Source organism: Lepus europaeus, chromosome 9 (assembly GCF_033115175.1).
Source record: "Lepus europaeus isolate LE1 chromosome 9, mLepTim1.pri, whole genome shotgun sequence".
Lineage (NCBI taxonomy): Eukaryota > Metazoa > Chordata > Mammalia > Lagomorpha > Leporidae > Lepus > Lepus europaeus.
In genome coordinates this window covers 17791638-17818030 of record NC_084835.1, presented here as the reverse complement: position 1 = coordinate 17818030, position 26393 = coordinate 17791638, and the positions used below count along the sequence as shown (strand labels likewise).

Here is a 26393-nt window from a genome sequence, read left to right as displayed (position 1 = left end):
GACAACACACATTTGTAGGAGAAAAAAAAATCTACTGGTAAGAAGAAAGTTTACAGACAGAATTAAAAGAGAAAATATCCAAGTTATTAGGATTCAAGACAGACTGGAAAAGGCAAAAGGGTTAGAAAGTACCAACGGTAGCAACAGAAAGTCCCCAATCCTACAGCGGATAAAGCTGTCCAGGTGTGGGTAGGCCACAGATCACCACTCTACCCAGGGCATGATACAACCAAGATCTCCAGGATTAAAGATAGAGAGGATTCTCAGAGCTTCAAGAGAGAAGACGGCAATAACATCTAAATGGGTCCCAATTCGCCAGCCTGCAGATTTCTTTGAACAAAACATTACAGGCCAGGAAGGAATGGAATGATTCTCATACTGAACAGAAGTGAGTAAAAAAAAAAAAAAAACCTGCAACTAAGAATACTATACCCAGCAGAGCTATCCGTTAGATATGAAGCAATAAAGACATTTCCAGAGAAACGAAAACAGAGAATTTATCGCCATCACATCTTTCCTGCAAGAAATGCTATAGGACAGCCGAGGCTGCAGTACAGTGGGCTAAGCCTCTGCCTACCGCACCAGCATCCCATGCGAGTGCCAGTTTGTGTCGCATCTGCTAAAGTTCCAATCCAGCTCTCTGCTATGGCCTGGGAAAGCAGCAGAAGATGGCCCAAGTGCTTGGGCTCCTGCAACCTTGTGGGAGACCCGCAAGAAGCTCCTGGCTTCGCATCAGCCCAGCTCCGGCCGTTGCAGCCATTTGGGGAGTTAACTCGGGGCTGGAAGACCTTTCTGTCTCTCCCTCTCTCTGTATCTTCACCTCTCAAATAAACAAATAACTCTTTTATAAAAAAAATGCTAAAGGAAGTTCTTCTAATTCAGAGAAAAATATGCTAACAAGGAAGAAGAAAATACCAGAAACTAGAAGACTTACTGTTAAGAATAATTATACATAGTAATAATCAATGCTCAAATATTATAAATGTGGTGAGTAGGTGGTAAGTATTCATACCTTTAGTATGCTGTCTCAAAAGCAAAATTAAAAATAACTGTAATAATATATTAAGAGATAGGCAATACAGAAGATATAAAATGAGACAATACAATAAAATTTTAAATGTGGAAATGAAAAATGCCAATGTGGAGGTCTGTTTCTAGTAGTTTTTTTTTTAATTTTTCTTTATTTTCCTCTTTATAATCAGTGTTAAATTTTTATTAGCTTCCAAATGGCTTGTTAAAACCAGAAGATGTTTTCAGTGAGCCTCATAGTAAAGACAAAATCACAAACCTATAATACAAACAGCAAAAATAATTAGCAAGGAATCAAAACACAGTACAGATCCAGCACTGTGGCATAGTAGGTTAATCCTCCACCTGCAACGCTGGCATCCCATATGGGTGCTGGTTGCAGCCCCGGCTGCTCCTCTTCCAGGCCAGCTCTCTGCTGTGGCCTGGGAAAGCAGCAGAAGATGGCCCAAGTGCTTGGGCCCTGGTATCCATGTGGGAGACCGAGAGGCGGCTCCTGGCTTCTCCAGCTATCTTGACCATTTAGGGAGTGAAGCAGCAGAATGTCCCCTCTCCCTCTCAGTGTCTGTAACTCTACCTCTCAAACAAATACAACCTTTAAAAAAAAAAAACCTGCCAAGAGAAAATCAGTTAACCACAAAGGACAACCAGAAGAGGAACGGAGAGAGGAAAAAACTGCCATAAAACTAGACAGCAAGTAGCAAACGGCAGCAGTGAGGCCTTACCTGTCAATAACTACCTGAAATATAAATACTTACAAGTGACAAATATTAGTGTGACCAAAAAAACAAAACACACACACACACAAAACCCTATATGCTGCTGACAAGAAATTCACCTCACCTCCAACTACACAGATGGAAAAACGACAAGACAGAGTAAGACATTCCGAAGAACTGCAGCCCACGAGAAAGCAGGAGTGGCCGGGAGCATATCAGGTAAAACAGATTCTAAATCCAAAGCAGTAAAAAGACATGGAAAATCATTTTATAATGATAAAGATTCCCGTTCAGCAAGAATAAATCATTGCAAATACATACGAGGCCAATACTGAAGCATCTGAATACATGGAGTGAATATTTGTAGACCTACAGGGAGACGATGGGCAGAGAGAAAAATCCACTTTCAGGAGTGGACAATGCACAGAACTTCTGTAAAGAAATGGGTGACTCTGAATAACCATGTGTAACAAACTCAAGACGAGAGGCAAACTGGATGCATCCAGTGAGCAAAAGAAGGCTTAGAAGGGAGAAGACTTCGGTGGGAACAACCGGAAAAACTCTACCAGAAAAACAAACCATGCTGAATACGAGGATTAAAATAAAAACAAAGTTAATTAAAGCAGGACAGGTTCTTCTAAAGACCCAGGATCAAAATGAAAGCATTAAACTATGATCCAACTGTATCTCAAGAACATTCACTGATACACTGTGATGCTCTTTCTGGTGGATTCTCTACACTTTTTAACACTTTAATTGTTGTGGGGTTGTTTTTAATTTTGAAAAAATGCAGCTTCTGGAAGAAATGTGTACTGTGACAGGTGCAATACAAGGGACATTCAAAAACATCATGCAAAAATGTTACAAAAAGATGCTTATTGGGGTATAAAAAATTTGAAATTCACAATCTTTTTATAAAACACAATCTGCAAAAAAGTGAACTTTCTGAAGATCACCTCATACATGTAGACCTCATGATTAATTTTTTTTTAATATTTATCCATTTATTTTACAGACAGAGTTACAGAGAGGCAGAGAGAGAGAGAGAGATCTTCCATTGCTGGTTCATTCCCCAGATGGCCCCAATGGCCAAAGCTGCGCCAATCCCAAGCCAGGAGCCTCCTCCAGGTCTCTCACATGGGTGCAGGGGCCCAAGGACCTAAGCCATCCTCCACTGCTTTCCCAAGCCACAGCAGAGAGCTGGATCAACAGTCGAAGAGCCAAGACACACACCGGTGCCCACATGGGATGCCAACACGGTAGGTGGCAGCTTTACCTGCTACGCCCCCTTAACATTTTTTTTTTTTTTTTTTGGCATTAAAGTAAACTTAGCTTTCAAGTCCCTTTTCCATGACCTTTTGGAAATACCCTCCAATATCCTTTCTCGATGATATAAATGCAGAATTTTTAGCCCTTAACCTACAAGATTCCACAGATACTATAAGAACTACATCGTATCATTGGATAGCCACAGGATTTAGCAACCGCAAACTCATTAGTGACTTAGCAAGATCATCAGCGGTGGGCATTTTTATGACAGATGGCAGACTGGGTTGAGGAAGAAATGGAGGCCAGAGAGAGGCAGCAGTGTGTGGCGATCACTGATGGGTATGTGAAGGGCAGACGTGCAGCTGAGAGACTGACGTGTTTCCGTCTGTGCTCTTTCTTTCTTGGGCTGACTGAAGAACGCCTGAGCAGTCAGCACTGTGGCGTAGTGGTTTAAGTTCCCGCACTACACAGCGCATGGCTGCTGGTTCGTGTCCCAGCTATTCCTCTTCTGATCCAGGTCCCTGCTAATGGCCTGGGAGAAGTAGTGGAAGATGGTCCAAGAACTTGGGCCCCTGCACTCACGTGGGAGACGCAAATGGAGCTCCTGGTTTGGGGCTGGCCCAGCCCCGGCTATTGCAGCCATCTGGGGAGTCAGCAGCAGATGAAAGGTCTCTGTCTCTCCCTCTCTCTCTGTAACTCTTTCAAACAAATAAATCTATCTTAAAAAAAGAAAAAGCAATGTCTGAATGCAGATTAGAATGATTTAGTAGATAAAAGAGTCAAAATTTATGTAAGAGCAAAAATGATCATTGGAGTAACATTCCCAAAAATAAGCCAGAAAGATTTGAAGAAACGCCAAGAGGTTTAGCTCTGGGAGGAGGGGCAGTGCGTGCACCCTAACCAGAGGGAGGAACTGAGACAGGACAGGTGTTCGAGGAACTGGGTCTCGTGGTGTGCTAAGAGCAGTTGGGTAAGTCCCACTGGCTGCTTCCATTCACCCGGGAAGTAGGGGCAAAGTCGTCCAGTGACGATGCAGGACACAAACACTGGACTGGAGGTGACAGGAAAGAGGATAAAGCTTTAAACTGCCACTGAGAAAAGCTAAGAAGGAGCAGACCAGGAGAACAAGGTGCCATACAACGTAACCAGAAGGGCTACTGAAATAAATCCTACGGAAAAGGCTGGTGTTTGTTTACCAGACCATTAAACTGACATCATATTATCCCCTCTTCATACATTACAACCATGCCAGCAGACAACCGATCAACACACAAGAACTGTAAAACAACAGATGCCTGAAAGTCAAAATGAACTCACCCGAAGCACATGACAAGCCCATGACACTCAAAATGTGAACGTGGATGCTGACAGAAAAAGTCAGCCAACACTATATAGGTCAACAGACCAAACCCTGACCCCTACCTACTACCTCTGTTTTCTACTAAAACCTCCAAATAGTTTCTAAAACCATGCTATCATGGTCCTACAAAGTCCTACTGGAAGGTATCCAGTCCAGTTTTTAAAATTATTTCGGGGATGAGCATCTGGCAAAGCCATTGAAATACCAGCAGGGACGGTTGCATTCCGTACTAAAGCGCCTGGCTCTGCATTCCTGTTGCACTCCCCATTCCAGCTTCCTGCTAATGCAGACCCTGGGAGGCAGCAGGTGAGGGCCCAAGGAGCTGGGTTCCTGTCAGCCACATAGGAGACCTGCATGCAGTTCTCAGCTCCTGGCTTCACCCAGAGCTAGTCCCAGCTACTGAAAGCGTTTGGAGAGTAAACCAGAGCACAGCATCTCTCCCCGTCACTTCTTCTCTGTGTTTTTCTCAATACCTCTCGAATTAATTAATTTTTTAAAGATTTTAATTATTTATTTGAGAGATAGAGTTTTACAGAGAGAGAGAAAGAGAGAGAGACAGAGAGCAAGGTCTTCCATCTGCTGGTTCACTCCCCAAATGGTTGCAATAGCCAGAGCTGGGCCCATCCAAAGCCAGGAGCTGCCTCTAGGTCTCCCACAGTGATGCAGAGGCCCAAGCACTTGGGCAATCCTCCACTCCTTTCCCAGACACATTCGCAGAGAGCAGGAACAGAAGAGGAGCAGCTGGGATACCAACTGGCACCCCTTTGGGATGCCAGCACCGCAGGTGGAAGCTTCACCTACTACACCATAGCACTGGCCCCAGAGTTAATTAATCTTTCAAAAATTGGCTTTAAGGAGAAAAAACAACTTATGCTTTCACCAGCTACTACTCTGATTTCTGTTTCCTACCTACTGAATTAAATTTATTTTGGTGCATATCACTGAACATGGTGTTTAAATATAACCAAGTAGGTGCCCCCAAGAGACTATCTTACCGATATTGCCGTGATCCTGAGAGAGTCAACAGTGGAATGTCTGAATAGGTACCACAGAACAGGTCCAATTTCTCCGGTAATAAAGCCTTGGGCTTGAGCAGAAAAGGTAGTACAGACATTTTCAATTATCTTTGCAGCCATGTGATTCACGATACGTTCTTCCTAAAGTGAAAAAAAAGAGCAGGGGAAGGTTGAATTATTTTATATAATATATACATGCCATGGTTTCACAATGACTGCCAATGATATACTCATAGAAAAACTACCATCAGCCCCTTGGAGGGTTAGGCATCTTGAGAGGTACGATAATGTTTTGCGATTATTATGAAACTGTAACCAATAATCAGCTGGTTGTTCACGAGCACAACAGAATTCTCCATGTTTTAATGAAAACTGAAATGACATGAGTATTATGTAAAAATTAGAAGATAGTTTTAGGCCAGCACCGTGGCTCACTAGGCTAATCCTCCGCCTGCAGTGCCGGCACCCCGGGTTCTGGTCCCGGTTGGGACACTGGATTCTGTCCCAGTTGCTCCTCTAGTCCGGCTCTCTGCTGTGGCCCAGGAGGGCAGTGGAGGATGGCCCAGGTGCTTGGGCCCTGCACCTGCATGGGAGACCAGGAGAAGCACCTGGCTCCTGGCTTTGGATTGGTGCAGCGCGTGGGCCGAAGCGGCCATTTGAGGGGTGAACCAACGGAGGGAGGACCTTTCTCTCTGTCTCTCTCTCACTATTTAACTCTGCCTGTTAAAAAAAAAATAGTTTTAAAATCACTGGGAACCAGTCAAACAGTCCACAGACATCACCCAGGACTAGTGATGCAAAGACCACTTAAACCCAGGCTGCCTGAAGAGTCCCAAGAAAAATGCAGCATCAATGAGATGACCAAATCATAAAAAGACTAGACTAAAAGCTATCATGGCTACCCTAACAGAGTTTAAAAGTTGACCTGAAAAGATTAAAACTGTTTTCAACCAATATAAATGAGTCCACGAAAAGGCCCAAAACTACTTAAAGGAAAACAAAAAAAAATCTTCAGTACCCAACTACATAAAATTCAGGCACCAATGCTGTGACACTGTTTACAACGCTAGCACCCCATTGCCAAGTCTTGGTTTCATTCCTGGCTGTTTTGCTTCTCACTCAGCTCCCAGCCAATGCCCCTGGGGAGGCAGCAGAAGATGCCAGAGTATTTGCGTCCCCGTCATCCAAGGGGGAGACCCAGGTGGAGTTTCTGGCTCTTGGCCTCAGCCTCGCCCAGACAGGACTGTTGTGGGGATTCAGGGCAGTGAACCAGCAGGTGGAAGCTATCTTCTCCTTCCCCCTCCTCCTCCTTCTGTGTTGCTGTGCCTTTCAAACAGGTAATTCAAAAAAAAAGTGTCTCACCTCTAATTAGTTACCAAGTATTCAAAGAAGCAGGGAAACAGAACTCAGAGAAGAAAAATCCAATCAGGAGGTAGCAGAAAGATGCTAAAATGGCTATCACAAGCAGAGTCACGTACTCAAAACTGCTCAGAATGAAAGATAAATCATGCAAATTCCTCTATAAAAATACACTGGATGCGGTTAATAGGTTAGGGGCTGCAGATGAAACAGTGAATTGAATGAGAGCAGTTATCAATAAACACAGAAAGAAATACAACCGAGGAAAAAAAAAAGAGCAGAGCCTAAGTGAACTTTGGGACAACTTTGAAGGATCTATAAATGTAGTTGAAATATAAAAGGAGTTGTCAGGCAGAAAAATGGCTAAAATATTTGTTGAGTTATTTCTCAGATGCATTAAAACTGTCAACTCCAGGTTGTCCAATGAGCCCCAAGAACAGGAAACAAACAACAACAACCAAAAAAAGGTACACCACCATCAGACTACTAGAAAGCAATAATAAACAGAAAAAACTTAAAAGGGGCTAGCGTAAAAAACACATATTCCACAGAGAGGAACAAAGGGAAGAATGATCGCAGATTTCTCGTCCAAAACAATACAAAGCAGAACAAGGCAGGCATTTAGTTAAGACACCATTTGTAACTGCCTCATCCCATATCTGAGTCCCCGGGTTCGAGTCCAGTCTTCTATTCCAAACCAACTCCCTACCAATGCATACCCTGGGAGGCAGCTGTGATGGCCCAAGTACTTGAGTCCTTGCCACCCACTCAAGAGACCAGAAATCAGTTCCAGGTTCCTGACGCGGGCTGTTGTGGACAGAATGAAGATGTCTCGCGTGCACTCTCTCTCCCTCTGTCCTTTTCAAATGCACAAAATTTGCAAGATGAGACAGCAGAGCAGTATCTTTAGAAATAACTATCAACCTACAAATCTACAACCAAAAATAATACCATTCCAACACAAAGCTAAAAGCAAAACTGTGAGGACTGATAAACAATTCAATACAGCTTTAGGATACAAAATCAACTTACAAATATAAATGGTGTTCCCATATACTGACAAACAACTGTATGAAAATGAAATTAACACTGCTATTTACAATGGTACAAAAATATGAGTAAATTTAACCAAGGAAGTTAAAAATCTATACTGAAAACTATAAACAATGATTAAAGAACACTGAAGATGACACAAGTTCATGGAAAGGTATACGTCTGGAAATAATTACTTTTGTTAAAAAGGTCCATGGAGCCAACACTGTGGTGTAGCAGGTAAAGCTGCTGCCTACAGTGCCAGCATGCCATATGGGCGCCGGATCAAGTCCCGGCTGCTCCACTTCCAATCCAGCTCTCTGCTATGGCCTGGGAAATCAGTAGAAAATGGCCCAAGTCATTGGGCCCCTGCACCCATGTGGGAGACCAGGAAGAAGCCCTTGGCTCCTGGCTTGAGATCAGCACAGCTCTTGCCATGTGGCCATCTGGGGAGTGAACCAGCAAATCGAAGACCTCTCTCTCTCTCTCTGCCTTTCCTTCTCTAAGTAACTCTAACTTTCAAATAAATAAATCTTTTAAAAAAAAAAAAGCTTAAAAAAGGTCCATAGTACCCAAAGTAATCTACAGATTCAGTGCAATCCCTATCAAAATTTCAATGTCATTCTTTATAGAAATAGAAAAAAAAATCTTAAAATTTGTATGGAACCACAAAAGACCCCAAAAAGTCAACACTATCTTAAGTAGAACCAAGCTGGAGGCAGCACCCTAACGGATTTCAAAATACATTATAAAACTACAGTAATCCAAACAGCATGACACTGTCATAAAAATAGATACAATGGGGCTGGCGCTGTGGCGCAGCGGGTTAGAGCCCTAGCCTGAAGCGCCGGCATCCCATATGGGCACCGGTTCTAGTTCCCGCTGCTCCTCTTCCAATCCAGCTCTCTGCTATGGCCTGGGAAAGCAGTAGAAAATGGCCCAAGTCCTTGGGCCCCTGCACCCATATGGGAGACCAGGAAGAAGCTCCAGGCTTCGGATGGGCACAGCTCCAGCCGTTGCGGTCATCTGGGGGGTAAATCAGCAGATGGAAGACCTCTTGTGTCTCTACCGCTCTCTGTTGCTCTGTCTTTCAAATAAATTAAACACATCTTTTTAAAAAAAAAGATACAATGACCAATGGGAAAGGACAGAGAACCAGAAATAAAACCACACAGCTATAGTCAATAGATTTTTGATAAATGTGGCAAGATCACACAATGAGGAAAAGATACCCTCTTCAATAAATTGTGTTGGGAAAACTGGATATCCACATACACAAGAATAAATCCAACCTAATCTCACTTCTCATACAAACAATCAATTGAGGGGCCAGTGCTGTGGTTCAGCGGGGTTAATGCCCTGGCATGAAGCACCAGCATCCCATATGGGCGCCGGTTCTAAACCCAGCTGCTCCACTTCCCATCCAGCTCTCTGCTATGGCCTGGAAAAGCAGAAGATGGCCCAAGTCCTTGGGCCCCTGCATCCGCATGGGAGACCCGGAAGAAGTTCCTGGCTCCTGGCTTCGGATCAGCACAGCTCTGGCCATTGCAGCCAATTGGGGAGTGAACCATCGAATGGAAGACCTCTCTCTCTCTCTCTGCCTCTCCTCTATCTGTATAACTCTGATTTTCAAATAAATAAATAAATTTTTAAAAAATAATCAATTGAACATGAATTAAAGACTTAAATGTAAGAACTTAAACTATAACACTGTTAGAAGTAAACACAAGGGAAACCCTACAGTACACTGCTATGGGCTGAGATTTCTTGGGTCTGATTCCAAAACACAGGCAACAAAAGGACAAGCACATAGAAAGGCATCAAGCTAAAATGCTCCTGTACAACAACAATGCATACAGTGAAGATGTCAGTCAGGTTGGGAGGAAGTAGCTGCAAACCGTGCAGCGGATAGGAGGTAATATCCACCATCTACAAGGAAGCCAAACTACTAATAACCAGAAAACCTAGAAAAAGTGGGCAAAAATACTTGGATATTTCTCAAAAGACAGCAAGAATGACCAACTGAAAACCAAAAAAAAGTTTGACATCTCTACTCAGCAGAGAAATCAACGCAAATTAAAACCACAATGAGGCATGACGGCATACGTTCATTTTTCTGACAGTAGCCAGTAAGTCTGGCAAGAAGGCAGAGAAAGGGGGACAATTATACACTAATAGTGGTATTTTTTAAGTAGTAAAGCTGTTTTGGAAAACCAGTATGTAGGGTCTTTAAAAAACTCAAAAGTGGACTTACTGCATGATCCAATAATCCAACTACTGGGTACACACCCAGAGAAACTGACGTCAGTATGCCCAGAAGATGCTCATTCACTGTGGCATTGTTCACAATAGCCAAGGCAGAAAAACAACTCTATCAACACATAGGTGGATAAATGGATTTTTAAATGTGGTTAGGGGCTGATGCTGTGGCACAGCGGGAAGAGCAGCCGCCTGCAGTGCCGGCATCCCATATGGGCTGCAGTTCAAGTCCCAGGTCCTGCACTTCTGATCCAGCTCCCTGCTGATATGCCTGGGAGACCCAAATGAAGCTCCAGATGAGCTCACCTCCAGCAGCTGCAACCATTTGGGGAGTGAACCAGTGGATGGAAGACCTCTCTCTGCCTCTGCCTCTCTGTAGCTCTGCCTTTCAAAAAAATAATTTTTAAAAAAATGTGTTCCATAATCCCAACGGAATACTATTCAGCTTCTAGAAAATGGGAAATTCTGTCGTTAGTGACAACACACGGGCACCCAGAGGGTATTTTGTGAAGTGAAATATGCCAGGCACAGAAAACGAAATACCATATCATCTCCTATGTGAAATTTCAAGAAGTCAAACTCCTGGAAGTAGGAAGTAGAATGGGGTCACCAGAGGCTGGAGATGAGTAATGGGATGGATGGGGAAGAGGAAGGAGACATTAGTCAATAAAGTTAAAATTAGATAGGAAAGAAATCGCCTGGGGTTCTGTCCCACAACAAGGAGACTCTAGTTACTAAATAACTATCATACTTGTGTATTTCAAAATGGAGGATTTTAAATGTTCTCATCACAAAGAAATGATAAATGTAAGAAGTGATCGATAAGCTAATTACCCTCACTGATCATTCCACAATGTATACATATATTATAAAACTACACTGTATCGTATGAATATATGCAACTATAGTTAAAACAAGAAGGTAAAATGAACACTTTTCTGACATACGAAGCTGAGAAAATTAATCACCAACCACACTATAAAATTATTAAAGGAAATTGTTCTGGCAGAAAAAAATGATACTGAGAGGAAAACGGAATCAACCTAAACGAGGACAGAACAGGGGACGGTGCTGTGGTGCAGTGAGAGTGGGTTAAGTTAATGGCCTGCGACACTGGCATCGCATATCAGAGCGCTGGTTCAAGTCCCAGCTGCTCTGCTTCTGATCCAGCTTCCTGTTAATACACCTGAGAGATGGCTCCTGCCACTCAAATGGGAGATCCGGAGGGAGTTCTTGATTTCACCCTGGCCCAGACCTGACTGTTGTGGTCATTTTGGGGAAGTGGACCAGTGGATAGAAGATTTCTCTCTCTTCCTTCCAAATAAATGTGTGTGCATGTGTGTGTGTACACATATTTATACACATATATATGTGGTGAATATTTGAGTAAATGTAAGACTCCTGTCTTTAATTTTTACCCTCTTTAAACACAACTGAATTTTTCTTAAATATTTAATATAAGAAGTTTTTTTTAAAACATTTATTTACTTGAGAGTAGAGTTTGGGGGGGGGGGGGCAGTCTTCTATCTGCTGGTTCATTCCCCAAACGGCCCCAAAGGCTGGAGCTTTGCCAGTCCGAAGCCAGGAGCTTCTTCCAGGTCACCCATGTGAGTGCAGGGGCCCAAGCACTTTGACCATCTGGTACTGCTTTCTCAAGTTATAGCAGAGAGCTGGATCAGAAGAGAAGCAGTCAGAACTAGAACCAGCACCCATATGAGATGCCGGCACCACAGGTGGAGGATTAACCTACTGTGCCACAGTGCCAGCCCCAATACAACTGAATTTTTAAGAGGAAAAATAACAGTAATGCTGTGAAGTTTATAACATACACAAAATGACAGCAGCAGAAAGGGTCAGAGTGGACGGCTCCATTATTCTGGTGAATGGCTATTACATATCAATTGTAGGATGTTTTATACATTATATAGGCAAGGTTTTAGTTTAAGGTTCTATTATAAAGTGCAGTGTCCCGTAAAATATAGACGTATGCAAAACAAGAAGCCAAAAGAAAACATAAAAAGTCCGTAGGGAAATGGAAGACTCAGATGTAACCAATAACAAGTTTCATATTTACCAAATTCTCCAACAAAAAATAGAACACATATTCTTTTTTTCTTTTTTAAGATTTATTTATTCATTTGAAAGGAAGAGTTACAGAGAGGCAGAGGCAGAGGGGTCTTCCATCCGCTGGTTCACTGTCCAAATGGCTGCAACGGTCGAAGCTTTGCCAACACGAAGCTAGGAACCAAGAGCTTCCTCCGGGTCTCCCACGCGGGTTCAGGGGCCCAAAGACTTGGGCCATCTTATACTGCTTTCCGAGGCCAGAGCAGAGAGCTGGATCGAAAATGGAGCAGCTGCGACTTTAACCGGCTCCCATATGGGATGTCAGCACTGCAGGCAGCAGCTTTACCCGCTACACCACAGCGCCGGCCCCAGAACATACATTCTTATCAAAATCTCAAGAGGCTAGCATTGTAGCCTAGTGAGTTAAGTCTACGGCAGCCTGAGATGCTGGCATCCAATGTGGGTGCTGGTTCGAGTCCCAGCTGCTCTACTTCTGATCCAGCTCCCTGCTAATACACCTGGGAAAGCAGCAGCAGATGAACCCAAGTACTTGAATCCCTGCTACCCACATGGGGCACCCAATGAAGCTCCAGGCTCCTGGCTTCAGCCTTGCCCAGCTCTGGCCATTGGGGAATAAACCAGCAAATGGCAGATTTCTCTATCTCCCCTCGCCCTCTCTGTAAACCTATCTTTCAGATAAGATAAATGCTTAAACACACATACACACATACACTCAAATTTCCAGGTTAGACCATAGTCTAGGTCACAAAAAAAAAAAATTCAGCAAAAATTTGAGATTAATCAGAAATTTAAATGTAAAAGTTAGAACCCAAATTTTCTGAAACAGATCCAAGATCATGTTGACTACTCCGAGGTACACAAAGCTTTCTTAAGCAGGACAAAAAAATACCACAAAGAAAATGATTAAATTACGTCTCAAGCAAAGTTTGCCCTTCTGTTCAATGAAATCATGAAGTTTCACAGAATCTGATTGGGAGAAAATAATTACATCAATATTAACTATCTGAGCATCTTATATGTTATACCTTAATTGAGTAGATGAAAGAATTATATGTATAATACAATCCTGTATTTGTTTAATAATACACCTAGGCAAATATGTAAGGAAGGTCACAGAAAGATATAAAACACTTCATTAGTAGTGTTTGCAGGTGTGGGCTATGTGGAGAGGGTACTTGCTAATTCTACATGAGACATTTTTATATCATTCAGATTTGAACTTTTTAAACTGTTTGTCAGCACTCTGGCCTCAGATTCAGCCCTTAAGGCATTTGGATCTGGCTAAAAAGCCCATCAGAACATTTCAGGCATGGAAAACCAAGCCACTGTGGCAACAAACGGCCTAATTGAGAGATCTCCGAGTGAGATCCCAGTGGAAAGAAGGGGCCATCAAAGGAGGAGGTACTTTTCTCTGAAGGGAGGAGAGAACTTCCACTTTGCTTAGGGCCCTGTCTAAATACTGACAGAGTATGTGGACTCAGAAGGCTTCCATAGCCTTGGCAGCTCATTACAAGAGCCTTGGGTGCTCACTGACGTCATAAATTAGAGTGTCAATTGTTAAATCAACAACAGGAGTCACTGTGTACTTGCTCCCTACGTAGGACCTCTGTCCCCAATGAGTTGTACCATGAGAATTATCGGTAAAACTAGTCTTCAAGCAGTACTTTATACTTTTTGTCTGTGTGGGTACAAACTGTCGAAATCTTTACTCCATACAGAGTTGATCCTCTGTATATAATTAAAAATGAATGTTAATGAAGGATGGGATGGGAGAGAGAGTAGGAGGTAGGATGGTAGTGGGGGTGGGAGGGTGGGTATGGGGGGAAGAACCACTATATTCCAAAAGCTGTACCTATGAAGTTTATATTTATTAAATAAAAGCTCTCTAAAAAATAAACTAGGCCAGCGCCGTGGCTTAACAGGTTAATGATCCGCCTTGCGGAGCGGGCACACCGGGTTCTAGTCCCAGTTGGGGCGCCGGATTCTATCCCGGTTGCCCCTCTTCCAGGCCAGCTCTCTGCCATGGCCCGGGAAGGCAGTGGAGGATGGCCCAAGTGCTTGGGCCCTGCACCCACAGGGGAGACCAGGAGAAGCACCTGGCTCCTGGCTTCGGATCAGTACGATGCGCCGGCCGCAGCGGCCATTGGAGGGTGAACCAACGGCAAAAGGAAGATCTTTCTCTCTCTCTCTCTCTCTCACTATCTACTCTGCCTATCAAAAAAAAATAATAATAAATAAAATAAATGTTTGTATTTTCATGTTAAAAGGTTGAGAGATGAGTAAAAGATAGCAGTCTAGCTAAGATCCAGCCGTGGTTTTGCATTCCTGTGGCACTGTTTCATTATCTGCAAAATGGGTATAATAAAACACAAGGAAGCTTGATAATTAAATGAGACAGCACGTATGAACACTTAACATGGACCATGAAAAGCAGTCAATTCTCAAAAATGTTAGCTTTTCTTCCTACCGCTGATACTATATAGTGTGAGTTCTAACACCACTAGAAAATAAAGTTTAGAGATGCTTCCACTTCCTCCAACTTTGGCACGTGTCATTTCTCAGAGCACTGGCAAGAATTTGTCCCCACGACCCTGTTGCCCTCCACGTGGCCACAATGAATGAATGTGACACAGCCTCTCTCTGCTCCTTTTTTCCTTCAACTCAAGGGGGAATGAAATGTGTCATCCAGCTGGCACATGTGAAAAAAATAAAGCGGACACAACAGCTCTTTCCCTCTTCCCTTGGGGGCAAGTCCGCTCACATAGAGCTGTCTCCCTACATCCCCAGGATGCCCAGGCCTGTGGGCCCGCCGACAGCAGCTGTGTGCTCACCCAGCTCTCACTGCACACAAATAGGATGTGAAGCTTCGTCCCACGCGTGTTCATCCTATTTCCCAACAGGTTCTGAAGCCTTTCCTCTGAACGCGCTGGGGGAAGGGGCACAGAGCTATTTATGGGGGCCTCACCTGCACCTTCACATGTGCTCTCCATCACAGCTGTCAGTCAATTCCTAGAGGACTCAGGCCTGCTGCTAGAAGCCCACAACTATTTTAACACCTAGGATGGAACGGGGCCATGTGTCACCCCAGCGCTCTGTAAACTCGGTGAGGCTGTCAGGCCAATTCTACTTGTGACTACCTGAAAACAGCTACCCCAGTGCCTCTGGAATCCCCTGTGGGATGCCACGCAGAAGTAAGATCGATACTATTTTCTGCTTAATTAACTCTTTGGAAGGATGAACTAGGACTAAACTATTACTTATCACTTAAAACAAAGATGTGTTTCATCATATAATAATTAAGGCTATGGTTATTAGAAAAAAGATAGGCTAATTAACAAAGAACTGCAGGGGCCAGTGCTGTGGCACAGTAAGTGAAAGTCTTGGCCTGTAGCACTGGCATTCCATTTGGGCGCTGGTTCGAGTCCCAGCTGCTCCACTTCTGATCCACTTCCTGGTGACCACACCTGGAAAAGCAGCAGAGGATGGCCCAAGGGCTTGGGCCCCTGCACCCATGTGGGATACCTGGAAGAAGCTCCTGGCTTCAGATCAGCTCTGGCCATTGCAGCCATTTGGGGAGCGAACTAGGGGATGGAAGACTGACTCGCTCTCTCCACCTCTGTCTCTCTCTCTCTCTACCTCTCTCTCTCCACCTCTCTCTGTAACTCTTCCAAATAAAATAAAACTTTAAAAAAAAATAACTGCACTGTGTTTTGATGGTGTAAGCAGATCTAATACCATTCAAGGTGACCTTGATAGGATGGTGTTGCTGCCAAAATAACAATTATCTACACGTCTACTTCTCTAAAGGATACTAAAAATCACACGTAAAATACTGACACTAATTATTTTCATATCTTTAGATTTATTAAAACTATAGTATTTCCTGTAAAGGCTTCAAGGCACCTCGAGTTTGTTTTATAGAGCTTACTATTTTAGTATTTCATTAAACAATGAATACAGATTTTCATTTCTTGCATTATTCGGGAGAAGATACCCAGACAACCTGCTCTTTCTCTCTGTGAATCCAACCACATTATGCTCAGCATAAAGTAAGAGAATAAGTCCTCTTAAAGTCACCAAATTCTTAGGCCAGTGATTATTCAGGCAGGAACCCTGAGAGGTGCTCAGAGCACTTCAGATGATGCTTGTCCCAAAAACACTGGTCCAACAGAATGCAAGAAGAATGAGAAGCAAAGCTGAGGACCCACACAAGGAGGAAGTCACGCGATAACTCCCTATCCCAACCCCATTAAAGAGAGCCTACTGTAGCCACAACTCTGCACAACAGATGTGATCAATAAACAACTCCTCCTTCTACCAGATTCCCTGCCAACCTGTGGTAGTGACTGAGGGTGTATTTGGGAGGGACCAGAGAGGGGACACCGGTTGGAGGAGAAGAAGCCCCTTAGGAGCTAAAAGCAAAGTAGCCCCTCATTTGATTTGCAGTGTCTCCTTCAAAAGGAACCAAGGTTCTGGTGATGGCAAGACTTTCTCATGGGTACAAATACACCAGAAGACAGTGAAAGAGTACCTCCAGTGACTAACAGATCAGTATGTCAGCCTACAACTGTATTCACAAAATATGTTTCAAAAACAAGAGCAGGGACCGGCACTGTGGGGCAGCGGGTTAAAGCCCTGGCCTGAAGTGCTGGCATCCTATATGGGCGCCAGTTCAAGTCCCAGCTCTCTACTATGGCCTGGGAAAGCAGTAGAAGATGGCCCAAGTCCTTAGGCTCCTGCACCCACGTGGGAAACCCAGAAGAAGCTCCTGGCTCCTGGCTTTGAATCGGCACAGCTCTGGCCGCTGTGCCCAATTGGGGAGTAAACCAGCGGATTAAAGACTTTTCTCTCTCTGTCTCTACCTCTCTAACTCTTTCAAATAAATAAAATAAATCTTAAAAAAAAAAAAAAAACAAGAGCAATATTCATTACAGGGAACAAGAAAAGACAAAGCAATGAAGACAAAGAAAAAATACAAACCAGATGGAACAAAGAACACAACATGAGATGGGAGCTATAAATACAATTACTCAAACAACTGCAATAAATGTAAATGGACTAAATATTATAGCTAACACAAAGTAACTAATTAAAGATTTTTTCAATAAGCAGTATGAAGAGACACATCTAAACCAAAGTGATAGAAAGGTAGAAAAAGAATCAAAGGAGATATATTTAATGTAAGATGATTTACATAGCTGTATTAATATCAAAAAAAGGCTTTGGGCAAAAAGCATTACTTAAGATTTTTTAAAGTCACACCATCATGATAAAAAAAAAAGCAACAAACTAAAGGGGGGAAAAAATCAGGATTTTGTACATATCCAATGACACTCAAAAAACCTGAAAGGAAAAATGCAACAAAATTACATTATCGAAGAAGATAACTTAAACACACAATTCAGTATCTGATAAGGCAAAAATACAAAAGCCATCATTGTATACAGGAGATCTGTGTCTGTCTACCTACTACCTACCTGCCAGATTAACAAGCTCAACCTAATGGGAAAAAACATCACCCAACAATGGCAAAATTCACATTTTTCCCTAGATATACACACACTGAGTTAAAAGGAAACAGACCTAGAATCATGAATATATCATTCCCTGTAATCATGACACTGTTAGGCTGAAAAATACTAACAAAAAGACAAAGAGAAGAGCCAGAAGGTGCGTCATTACATACAGAAGAAACCTGGCCACTGTAAATCCTTGACTGACGGCTGATCTTCCATCACCTCTCACACGCTGCACATCCAGCAAAGCCAGGCTGCAGAGCTCCCCTGAGTGCATCTGTCACATAAGGCGAAGAGGTGCCAGCCTCACGCCAGCAGTGAAGATGCTGTGCTCTGGGCACTTCGTGCTCTACCAGCTCTTGGGCAGCCGAGTTCCCCTGCTTTGCCCTAGCCCAGAACGGCTTCTACATAGCATTCCCAAAGGTGTACTTCAGACTCGTTAGGTAACTCCAAAATTAGTAAACTCTTCAGTGTCCTACCAACAACAGCATCCAGGAAATTATCAATTATTTGAACCATACAGAGATTAATAAGAAAAAACCATTATTCTAATTCTGTACACACAATGCTCACCATTACTGCCCAAGAGGCAAGGGTAACTGTGAGGACCAACCAAAAACAAAACTGAGTTTGATGGCACATACATTTCCTCGATAAGATTGCACTTAGATTATAACAATTAAAAGAGCTATATATTTTACCTCATTTCTCTGTTTTAGCTAAATAGTGTCTAAAACATTTCAAACCTAATACATACAATGGCTAACTTCTTTTAAAAGTTCAGTCTCTTCTAATTAAGCACAAACAATTTACCATTACTTTTACCAAAAAGAAAAGCTCTAATTAACAAATCAAAATTCAAACTTCCTCTTAAAAGAATTCTGTTACACCAAAATTATCTAAGTAAGTTATTACTTAAAAGTAAATAGAGGCCGGCACCGTGGCTCAACAGGCTAATCCTCCGCCTTGCGGTGCCGGCACACCGGGTTCTAGTCCCAGTTGGGGAGCCGGATTCTGTCCCGGTTGCCCCTCTTCCAGGCCAGCTCTCTGCTGTGGCCCGGGAGTGCAGTGGAGAATGGCCCAAGTGTTTGGGCCCTGCACCCCATGGGAGACCAGGAGAAGCACCTGGCTCCTGGCTTCGGATCAGCGCAGTGTGCCGGCCGCAGCGGCCATTGGAGGGTGAACCAACAGCAAAAGGAAGACCTTTCTCTCTGTCTCTCTCTCTCACTGTCCACTCTGCCTGTCAAAAATAAAAAAATAAAAGTAAATAGTAAATAGTAAAGGGGCCAGCACTGTGGTGTAGCTGCTAAAGCTGCCGCCTGCAGCGCCAGCATCCCATATATGCACCAGTTCGAGTCCCAGTGGCTCCACTTCCAATTCAGCTCTCTGCTGTGGCCTGGGAAAGCAGAAATAGATGTCCCAAGTGCTTAGACCATTGCACTTGCATGAGAGACCCAGAAGAAGCTCGAGGCTCTTGGCTCCAGATTGGCACAGCTCCCACCGTTGCAGCCATCTGGGGAGTGAACCAGCGGATGGAAGACTTCTCTCTGACTCTGCCTGTCTGTAAGTCTGCCTTTCAAATAAATAAATAAATCTTAACAAGAAAAGTCAATAGCAGGGGCCGGCACTGTGGCATAGAGGATAAAGCCACCACCTGTGGTGCCAGCATCCCATTTGGATGCTGCTTCGAGTCCTGGCTGCTCCACTTCCAATCCAGCTCTCTGCTGTGGCCTGGGAAAGCAGTAGAAGATGGCCCAAGTCCTTAGGCCCCTGTACCCCCATGGGAGACCTGGAAGAAGCTCCTGGATCCTGGCTTCTGATCGTCTCAGCTCCCGCCATTGATGCCATCTGGGGAGAAAACCAGCAGATGGAAGACCTCTCTCTCAGCCTCTGCCTCTCTATAACTCTACCTCTCAAATAATAAAAATTCTTGAAAAAAATAGTAAAGCCAACTGCTTATTTCTTTAATCTCACATTTTAAATAAAACATAGGACAGGTGTCAGTTCAGCACCCATAATTATTCAGTCTATTATGCAGGCAAAAGAGAGAGAGGGCCCGATGCTGTGGCATAGCGGGTAAAGCTGCTGCCTGCAGTGCCAGCATCCCATATGGCCACTGCCGTGGAAAATGGCCCAAGTCCTTGGACCCCTGCACTCACGTAGGAGACTTGGAAGAAGCTCCTGGCTCCTGATCGGCGCAGCTCCAGCTGTTTCAGCCAATTGGGGAGTGAACCATCGGATGTAAGACCTCTCTCTGTTTAACTCTGACTTTAAAGTAAAAATAAATAAGTCTTTAAAGAGAGAGAGAGAAAATGGAAGAGGCTAATTAGAAATGTGTAATCTTCTCTCAACATACAGAAATTCTCCAAGGACTATTTTGAGCATCTCTATGTATTACAGAATAACTGGCTACCAACTCAGACAAAACTAAAATCTCATTCCCACCAATCTTCTGACTTTCTACTCTACACACATACAGAAGATGGGTCACTTAAATGCAACACTGATAGTCCTGAGATGAATTCGCAAGGATCCTAAGGAGGGAACTGCTCTTTGCTTTGTACACAAACACAAAGGGCAAAGCAACCGAGGCCCGAGTCCTCAGACTGGGGGGCACCTGAGTCCGAAGCATGGGGAAGAAAAGACAGTTCAAGTTTCGCTTTTTGTGCTAACAGCAAACTTCAGCAAGTGCAGCCCCCAGGGCTCGGCCAAGCGCAAACCTCTGAAGAGTAGCTCCTCTGGGACTGAAACCCACAGGTGACTCCCCACTCTGGGGCCCCAGATGCCAGCACGAGCCCTGAAAGCCTGACTTGGGAGCATCACAGGTCCTGCCTCTGTCCGCTACGCTGCCACCCCCTTTTCTCAACACTCCTGCCCCTCTGCCTGCTTCTCTGTGCAGTCCACCCTCAGCCTCCCATTCTAAACACCTTCCCTCTTCCCATCTGAACACTTACATCTGTAATAAGGACAAAGACATCTGATGAGCAACTCTATCACTATTAAAATTACGGGTGTCACGTGCACTGAGCAGGTTGGCCTGTTTGGAAAACACCATATAACGTCTTGGTTAATTTCAACAAAACAAAAACGTACTACAGATTATTTTAACGCACTCATCACAGTCCCAAGTCTAAGATTATGACTTCTCCCAAAGGGGACACACAACACAACACAACACAACACGGGATAAGGCATGGTCGGAGGCCAAGCAACTTTCAAAGTATTGCACACAAAGTCCCCTTGATTAGATTACAATTTGACACTCTGAGGGGCCGGCACTGTGGCATAGTGGGCTAAGCCTCCGTCTGCACCACCAGCATCGCATATGGGTACTGGTTCATGTCTCAGCTGCTGCTCTCCCAGTCTACCTCTCTGCTATGGCCTGGGAAAGCCGTACAAGATGGCTCAAGTGCTTGGGCCCTTATACCCCATTGGAAGGCCTAGAAGAAGCTCCCGGCTCCTGGCTCCAGATTTGCGCAACTCCGGCCATCGTAGCCATTTGGGGAGTGATTCAGCAGATGGAAGACCTTTCTGTCTCTCCCTCTGTCTGTAACTCTACCTCTCAAATAAGTACATAAAATCTTCACAAAAGAAAAAAGGCTCTGAAAAGAACTCAAAACCAACAAGTAAAACCATACAACCCTGTTTAACCCAGTGTGTTTCAACTTATCTGACAAAAAAAACCATGTATTATTTATAAGGCTTATAAATACCCCATAACTAGCAAAGCTAGATTCTAGAATAAACAAAAGTAATTATTTGAGGGGCCGGCGCTGTGGTGCAGTGGGTTAACGCCCTGGCCTGAAGTGCCAGCATCCCATATGGGTGTCGGTTCTAACCCCGGCTGCTCCACTTCCTGTGCAGCTCTCTGTTATGGCCTGGGAAAGCAAAAGATGGCCCAAGTTCTTGGGCCCCTGCACCCGCGTAGGAGACCCAGAAGAAGCTCCTGGCTTCTGATTGGCACAGCTCCTGCCACTGTGGCCAACTGGGGAGTGAACCATCAGATGGAAGACCTCTTTATCTCTCTCTCTCTCTCTCTCTCTCTCTCTCTCTCACTCTCACTCTCTATCTGTCTCTCTATCTCTCTCCCTCTCTCTGTAACCCTGTCTTTCAAATAAATAAAATAAATCTTAAAAAAAAAGAAGCTGGATCCCTACCTTTTACCACATATACAAATTAATTCAAGGAGCTAGCATTGTGGTATAGCTGGTTAAGCCACTGCCTGTGACACCAGCATCCCATATGGGCATCGGTTGATGTCCCAGTTGCTCCACTTCTGATCCAGCTCCCTGTTAATGGCCTGGGAAGACGGCCCAAGGGCTTGGGGCCCGGCCACCAAGGTGGAAGACCCAGATGAAGCTCCTGGCCCTTGGCTTTGGCTGGGCCTAGCCTCTGCTTTTGTGACCATCTGGGGAGCGAACTTTGAAATAAATAAATCTTTAAAAAAAATAATTATTTGAACCATGGCCTTTTTTATATTCCTCATAATATATATACGTACACATTTTTTGAAAGGCAGCTCTAAACATGATCAAGAATTCAAAGGAATTTAATCAGTTGCCATCTCATTCCAGGCGTCTAAATCCAATGCGTCATTCACTTTAGTGCTAGTGTTTAGACTATGTCTTCCATTCCATGCTAATATCAATTTCTTCAAACTTATTTACACATCTGATCTCTATCGACATCCCCTTAGGTGAACTCAAAAAGTTGATCTAAAAGTTATATTCAAGTGAGAAAGAGTTAAAAACAAATGGTTGAGAGGCTCTTGGGGGGTGGAGATTATAATGCTGAAACAATGATTTCCCATGTTAAAAATAAAAATACTCATGTAGGTCGTGTGACACAGAGGTAAGCCACAGAACCAAAAGGAGCCCTGGAAGAGGCATGGACCTGAGTAAAGGGGACAAGACAGATTGTCACTGAATGAAGTGTGATCTGTCTACTTTAAAAAACTACACATTCTTATCAATCAGGGAAATGCATATTAAAACTACTGGAAGACCAGGGCTACTGTTGTGACAGCAGGGATACAGTAGCCACCTGTGATGCTGGCATCCTTTTTGAGCTTGGGTTTGTGTGCAGCCCCTGCTAGCGGCCTGGGCAAAGGGGAAGATGGCCCAAGTGCGTGGGCACCTGCCACCCATGTGGGAGATCCAGATGCAGTACCTGGCTACTGGCTTCCGCCTGACCCATCCCTGGCCATCTGGGGAGTGAACCTTACAATGAATGATCTCTCTCTCTCTTTGACTCTGGCTTTCAAATAAATAAATTGATCTTTAAAAAAGAAAAAACTATTAGAAGAAACCATTGAATACCCATCAGGGTGACAAAGACAATGTTCAAGAACATGTGGATTAATGGGTCCCCGTTCCCAGCTGATGGGAATACAGATCGATACACAGGTGTATATAAATGAAAGTACTGCAACAAGTTCTTGGCAAACTGGAATTAATGGGGCTAGGGAGTATGGCCTAGTAGGTTAAACCTCTGCCTACGGCGCCAGCACCTCCTATGAACACTGGTTCACGTCCCAGCTGCTCCTCTTCCCATCCAGCTCCATGATAATGGCCTGGGAAAGCAGTAGAAAATGCCCCAAGTGCTTGGGCCCCTGTACCCACACGGGAGACCCGGAAGAAGCTCCCGATTTGGATCAATCCAGCTCCAACCGTTGCAGCCAATGGGGGAGTGAACCAGCGATTCGAAGACCTTCCTCTCTGTCTCCCTCTGTCTGTAACTCTGCCTCTGAAATGAGATCTTTTTGAAAAATGAATTAAAGCTTCTTTTGGTTCAAAAACAATTTGAGATCCACACATTTTTTTTTTCTCCCCACAACAAGCAATTCCCATGAACTTTTTGAACATCCCCTTTCTATCCGGAGGCATATCCCAACAGTATCATACTACACAGTGGAACAGATAAGCTACTGTTCACACAATTAATGTGCTATCAACCTCTGCCTAGCTAGAAGAAAATAATTAAGGCTAGAAGAATATAGCACCATCCCTTCTACACATAGTTGAAGAACTAAGAACCAACCCATTTAATACACTAAGAACCAATCCATTTAACATTTAGCAATACATTCAAAGGCACAAACACCATAAAGCAAAACTTGGGAATGTTTTCCACCGGAAGTCAGCAAGGGGTTACACCATGAAAGAAAGGACAAGATGGAACCCAAGAAGCAAAGAGAAGCTTTCTCCAGGCCACCAGTCTTCTATAAATTAACAGAGTGTGTGAGTGCACAATCCCAACCAAGCACTCACATCTGCTCTCTACGAGGTGTGTTTCACAGGAGCCGAGCCTTCACGCAGAAATACCAGTGGTACTGCAAATGACTGAAGACACAGGGCTTAAAATTTGTTCCCATTTGCACTATGTCCTGAATACAGTAGATACATTTGCTATTTAAAAGAACCACTATAATTATTTTTGTAAGGATGCAAAGCCTTTTTAAGGAGAATCCTCACCCCCTAATTTACCTGTTTGGTAGAGACAATGTTAGTATACAGGCTGCCAACGCAATACTTAACAGCTTCTCAAAAATACAAGATCCAATTTTCATAAATTATTGCCTGCTACAATTTTCTCTCGAGGAAAACCACACAGACTTCCCATACATACCAATGCAATTAAAAGCAAGTGTGGTACTAAAATATGAAGCTACACGAGGATAGCAAACATTATTTCGTCTATTATATGCTCAATCGAATACACAGGGGGTGAGAGGGGAAAGAGCTATTAGGTAAAAGATACATCCCTCAAAGGTTACAATTTATTGCATCTTATTAGGCAATAAAGTTCTTTTTTTTTTTTTCTTTTTTTACTTAATAGAGAAACAGAAAGAGACAGTTCCATCCTCTGGATCACTCCCCAAATACCAGTGATGGCTACATCAAAGCCGGGAGCTGGCAATACAATCCAGGTCTCCCACATGGGCGTCAGGAACCTAATCAGAACCTAATTACTGAAGCCGTAACTACTGCTTCTTGTGGTCTGCGTTAGCAGGAAGCAGGAGCCAGGCACCTTCACCACTAGGCCAGCTTCCTAACCCAGTAACTTAAGTTTAAAATTTAAAAATAGGGGCCTACCACTGTATTGCTAAAGCTGTAGCTATTAAATTTACTTTTATTAAATAAAAACTTTATTAAAAAATTAAAAATAAAAATAGGGGCCAGTGCTGTGGCTTACTAGGCTAAACCTCCGCCTGCAGTGCCAGCATCCCACATGACTGCTGGTTCACATCCCAGCTGTTCTACTTCCGACCCAGCTCTCTGCTATGGCCTGGGAAAGCAACAGAAGATGGCCCAAGTCCTTGGGCCCCCGCACCCACGTGGGAGACCCAGAAGCAGCTCCTGGTTTCCAGCTTTAGATCAGCTCAGCTCTGGCCATTTGGGGAGTAACCAGAAGATGGGAGACCTTCCTCTCAGTCTCTCCCTCTGTAACTCTATCTCTCAAATAAATAATCTTAAAATACACGTTTAAAAATTATAAAAAAAATTTTTTTTTAAGATTTATTTATTTGAGGGGCCAGCGCTGTGGCATAGCAAGTGAGGCCGCCGCCTTCAGTGCCGGCATCCCATATGGGCACCAGTTTGAGTCCTGGCTGCTCCACTTCCAATCCAGCTCTCTGCGTGGCCTGGGAAAGCAGTGAAGATGGCCCAAGTCCTTGGGACCCTGCACCTGCGTGGGAGACCCAGAAGAAACTCCTGGCTTCGGATTGGTACAGCTCCTGCTACAGAAACCCGGGGTGGGAAGACTCCCTCCATCCAAACAGGCACCAGAGACGTGGAGGATCCAGCAGTTTATTCCGCCAGGGGGCTCAGCCGGAATCATTTCCTGAGAACTGAGTAACAATCCCAAGTTTCTTACAATATTTACAGGTTGATCAGCACCACACCTTAGCTGTTACAGCACTGGTGGGTTTAAATTGCAGCCTACCTGACTTAGGACCACACTTCCAATTGTCTGTGGGTCTGGTTTGTTTGTAAGAGAGATACCAGGGGCAGATTTATTAGGTGAGATTAACGACTGGAGTTTGCAGAAGCAGAACTTAGGACTTAGTCACTCCCTAGCGAAGACAGCAGTGGGCAGCTGCTTCACTAGTTAATTGCCAGCGGTCACTTGTGTTGGGAGGTTTGTGTTGGGAGGAGGGGTCGCCTTTCCTTTCTTTGTCTCTGGTTGCTAACTTAATTCCTGTACACTCTGGCCGTTGCAGCCATCTGGGGAGTGAACCAGCAGATGGGAGGCCTCTCTCTCTCTGCCTCTCCTTCTCCGTATACCTCTTTCAGATAAATCAATCTTTAAAAAAAAATTTATTTGAAAGGCAGAGGTACACAGAAGGAAGGAGAGACAGAGATCTTCCATCTGCTGGTTCACTCTACAAATGGCCTCAATGGCCAGGGCTGGGCCAGGCTGAGCCAGGAATCCCAAACTCCACCTGGGTCTCCCCTGTGGGTGACAGCAGCTCACATACGTGGGCCATCTTCTGACCCAGGTGTATTAGCAGGGGACCAGATAGAAAGTAGAGCAGCTAAGACTCAACCTGGTGCTCACACAGGATGCACCCATTGCAGGCATCAGCTTAACCCACAACAACTGGACACCAGCCCCTCCAAATTGAAAAGCTTTAAGCATTCTCTTTAATACTGTTAAAGGGATCCACAGAAGACTCCCTTCTCCTGTGAGCACCCATATTCTGTTCTCTTTCCATCTATGCATTTGACATACCCCAACCTGTATTTTTATC

General features: G+C 44.0%; 1 protein-coding gene across 5 annotated transcripts in view; it reads right to left on the bottom strand.

Moving 5' to 3' along the window:
- The window catches only part of ULK4 (unc-51 like kinase 4), a 597001-nt gene that overhangs the window by 462746 nt on the left and 107862 nt on the right, over window positions 1-26393 (bottom strand). For all 5 annotated transcript variants that reach the window (XM_062200117.1, XM_062200120.1, XM_062200121.1 and 2 more), the window contains one exon: window positions 5370-5531. In XM_062200117.1, coding sequence (XP_062056101.1) covers window positions 5370-5531 — 162 coding nt within the window. The remainder of the gene's footprint in view (window positions 1-5369; window positions 5532-26393) is intronic.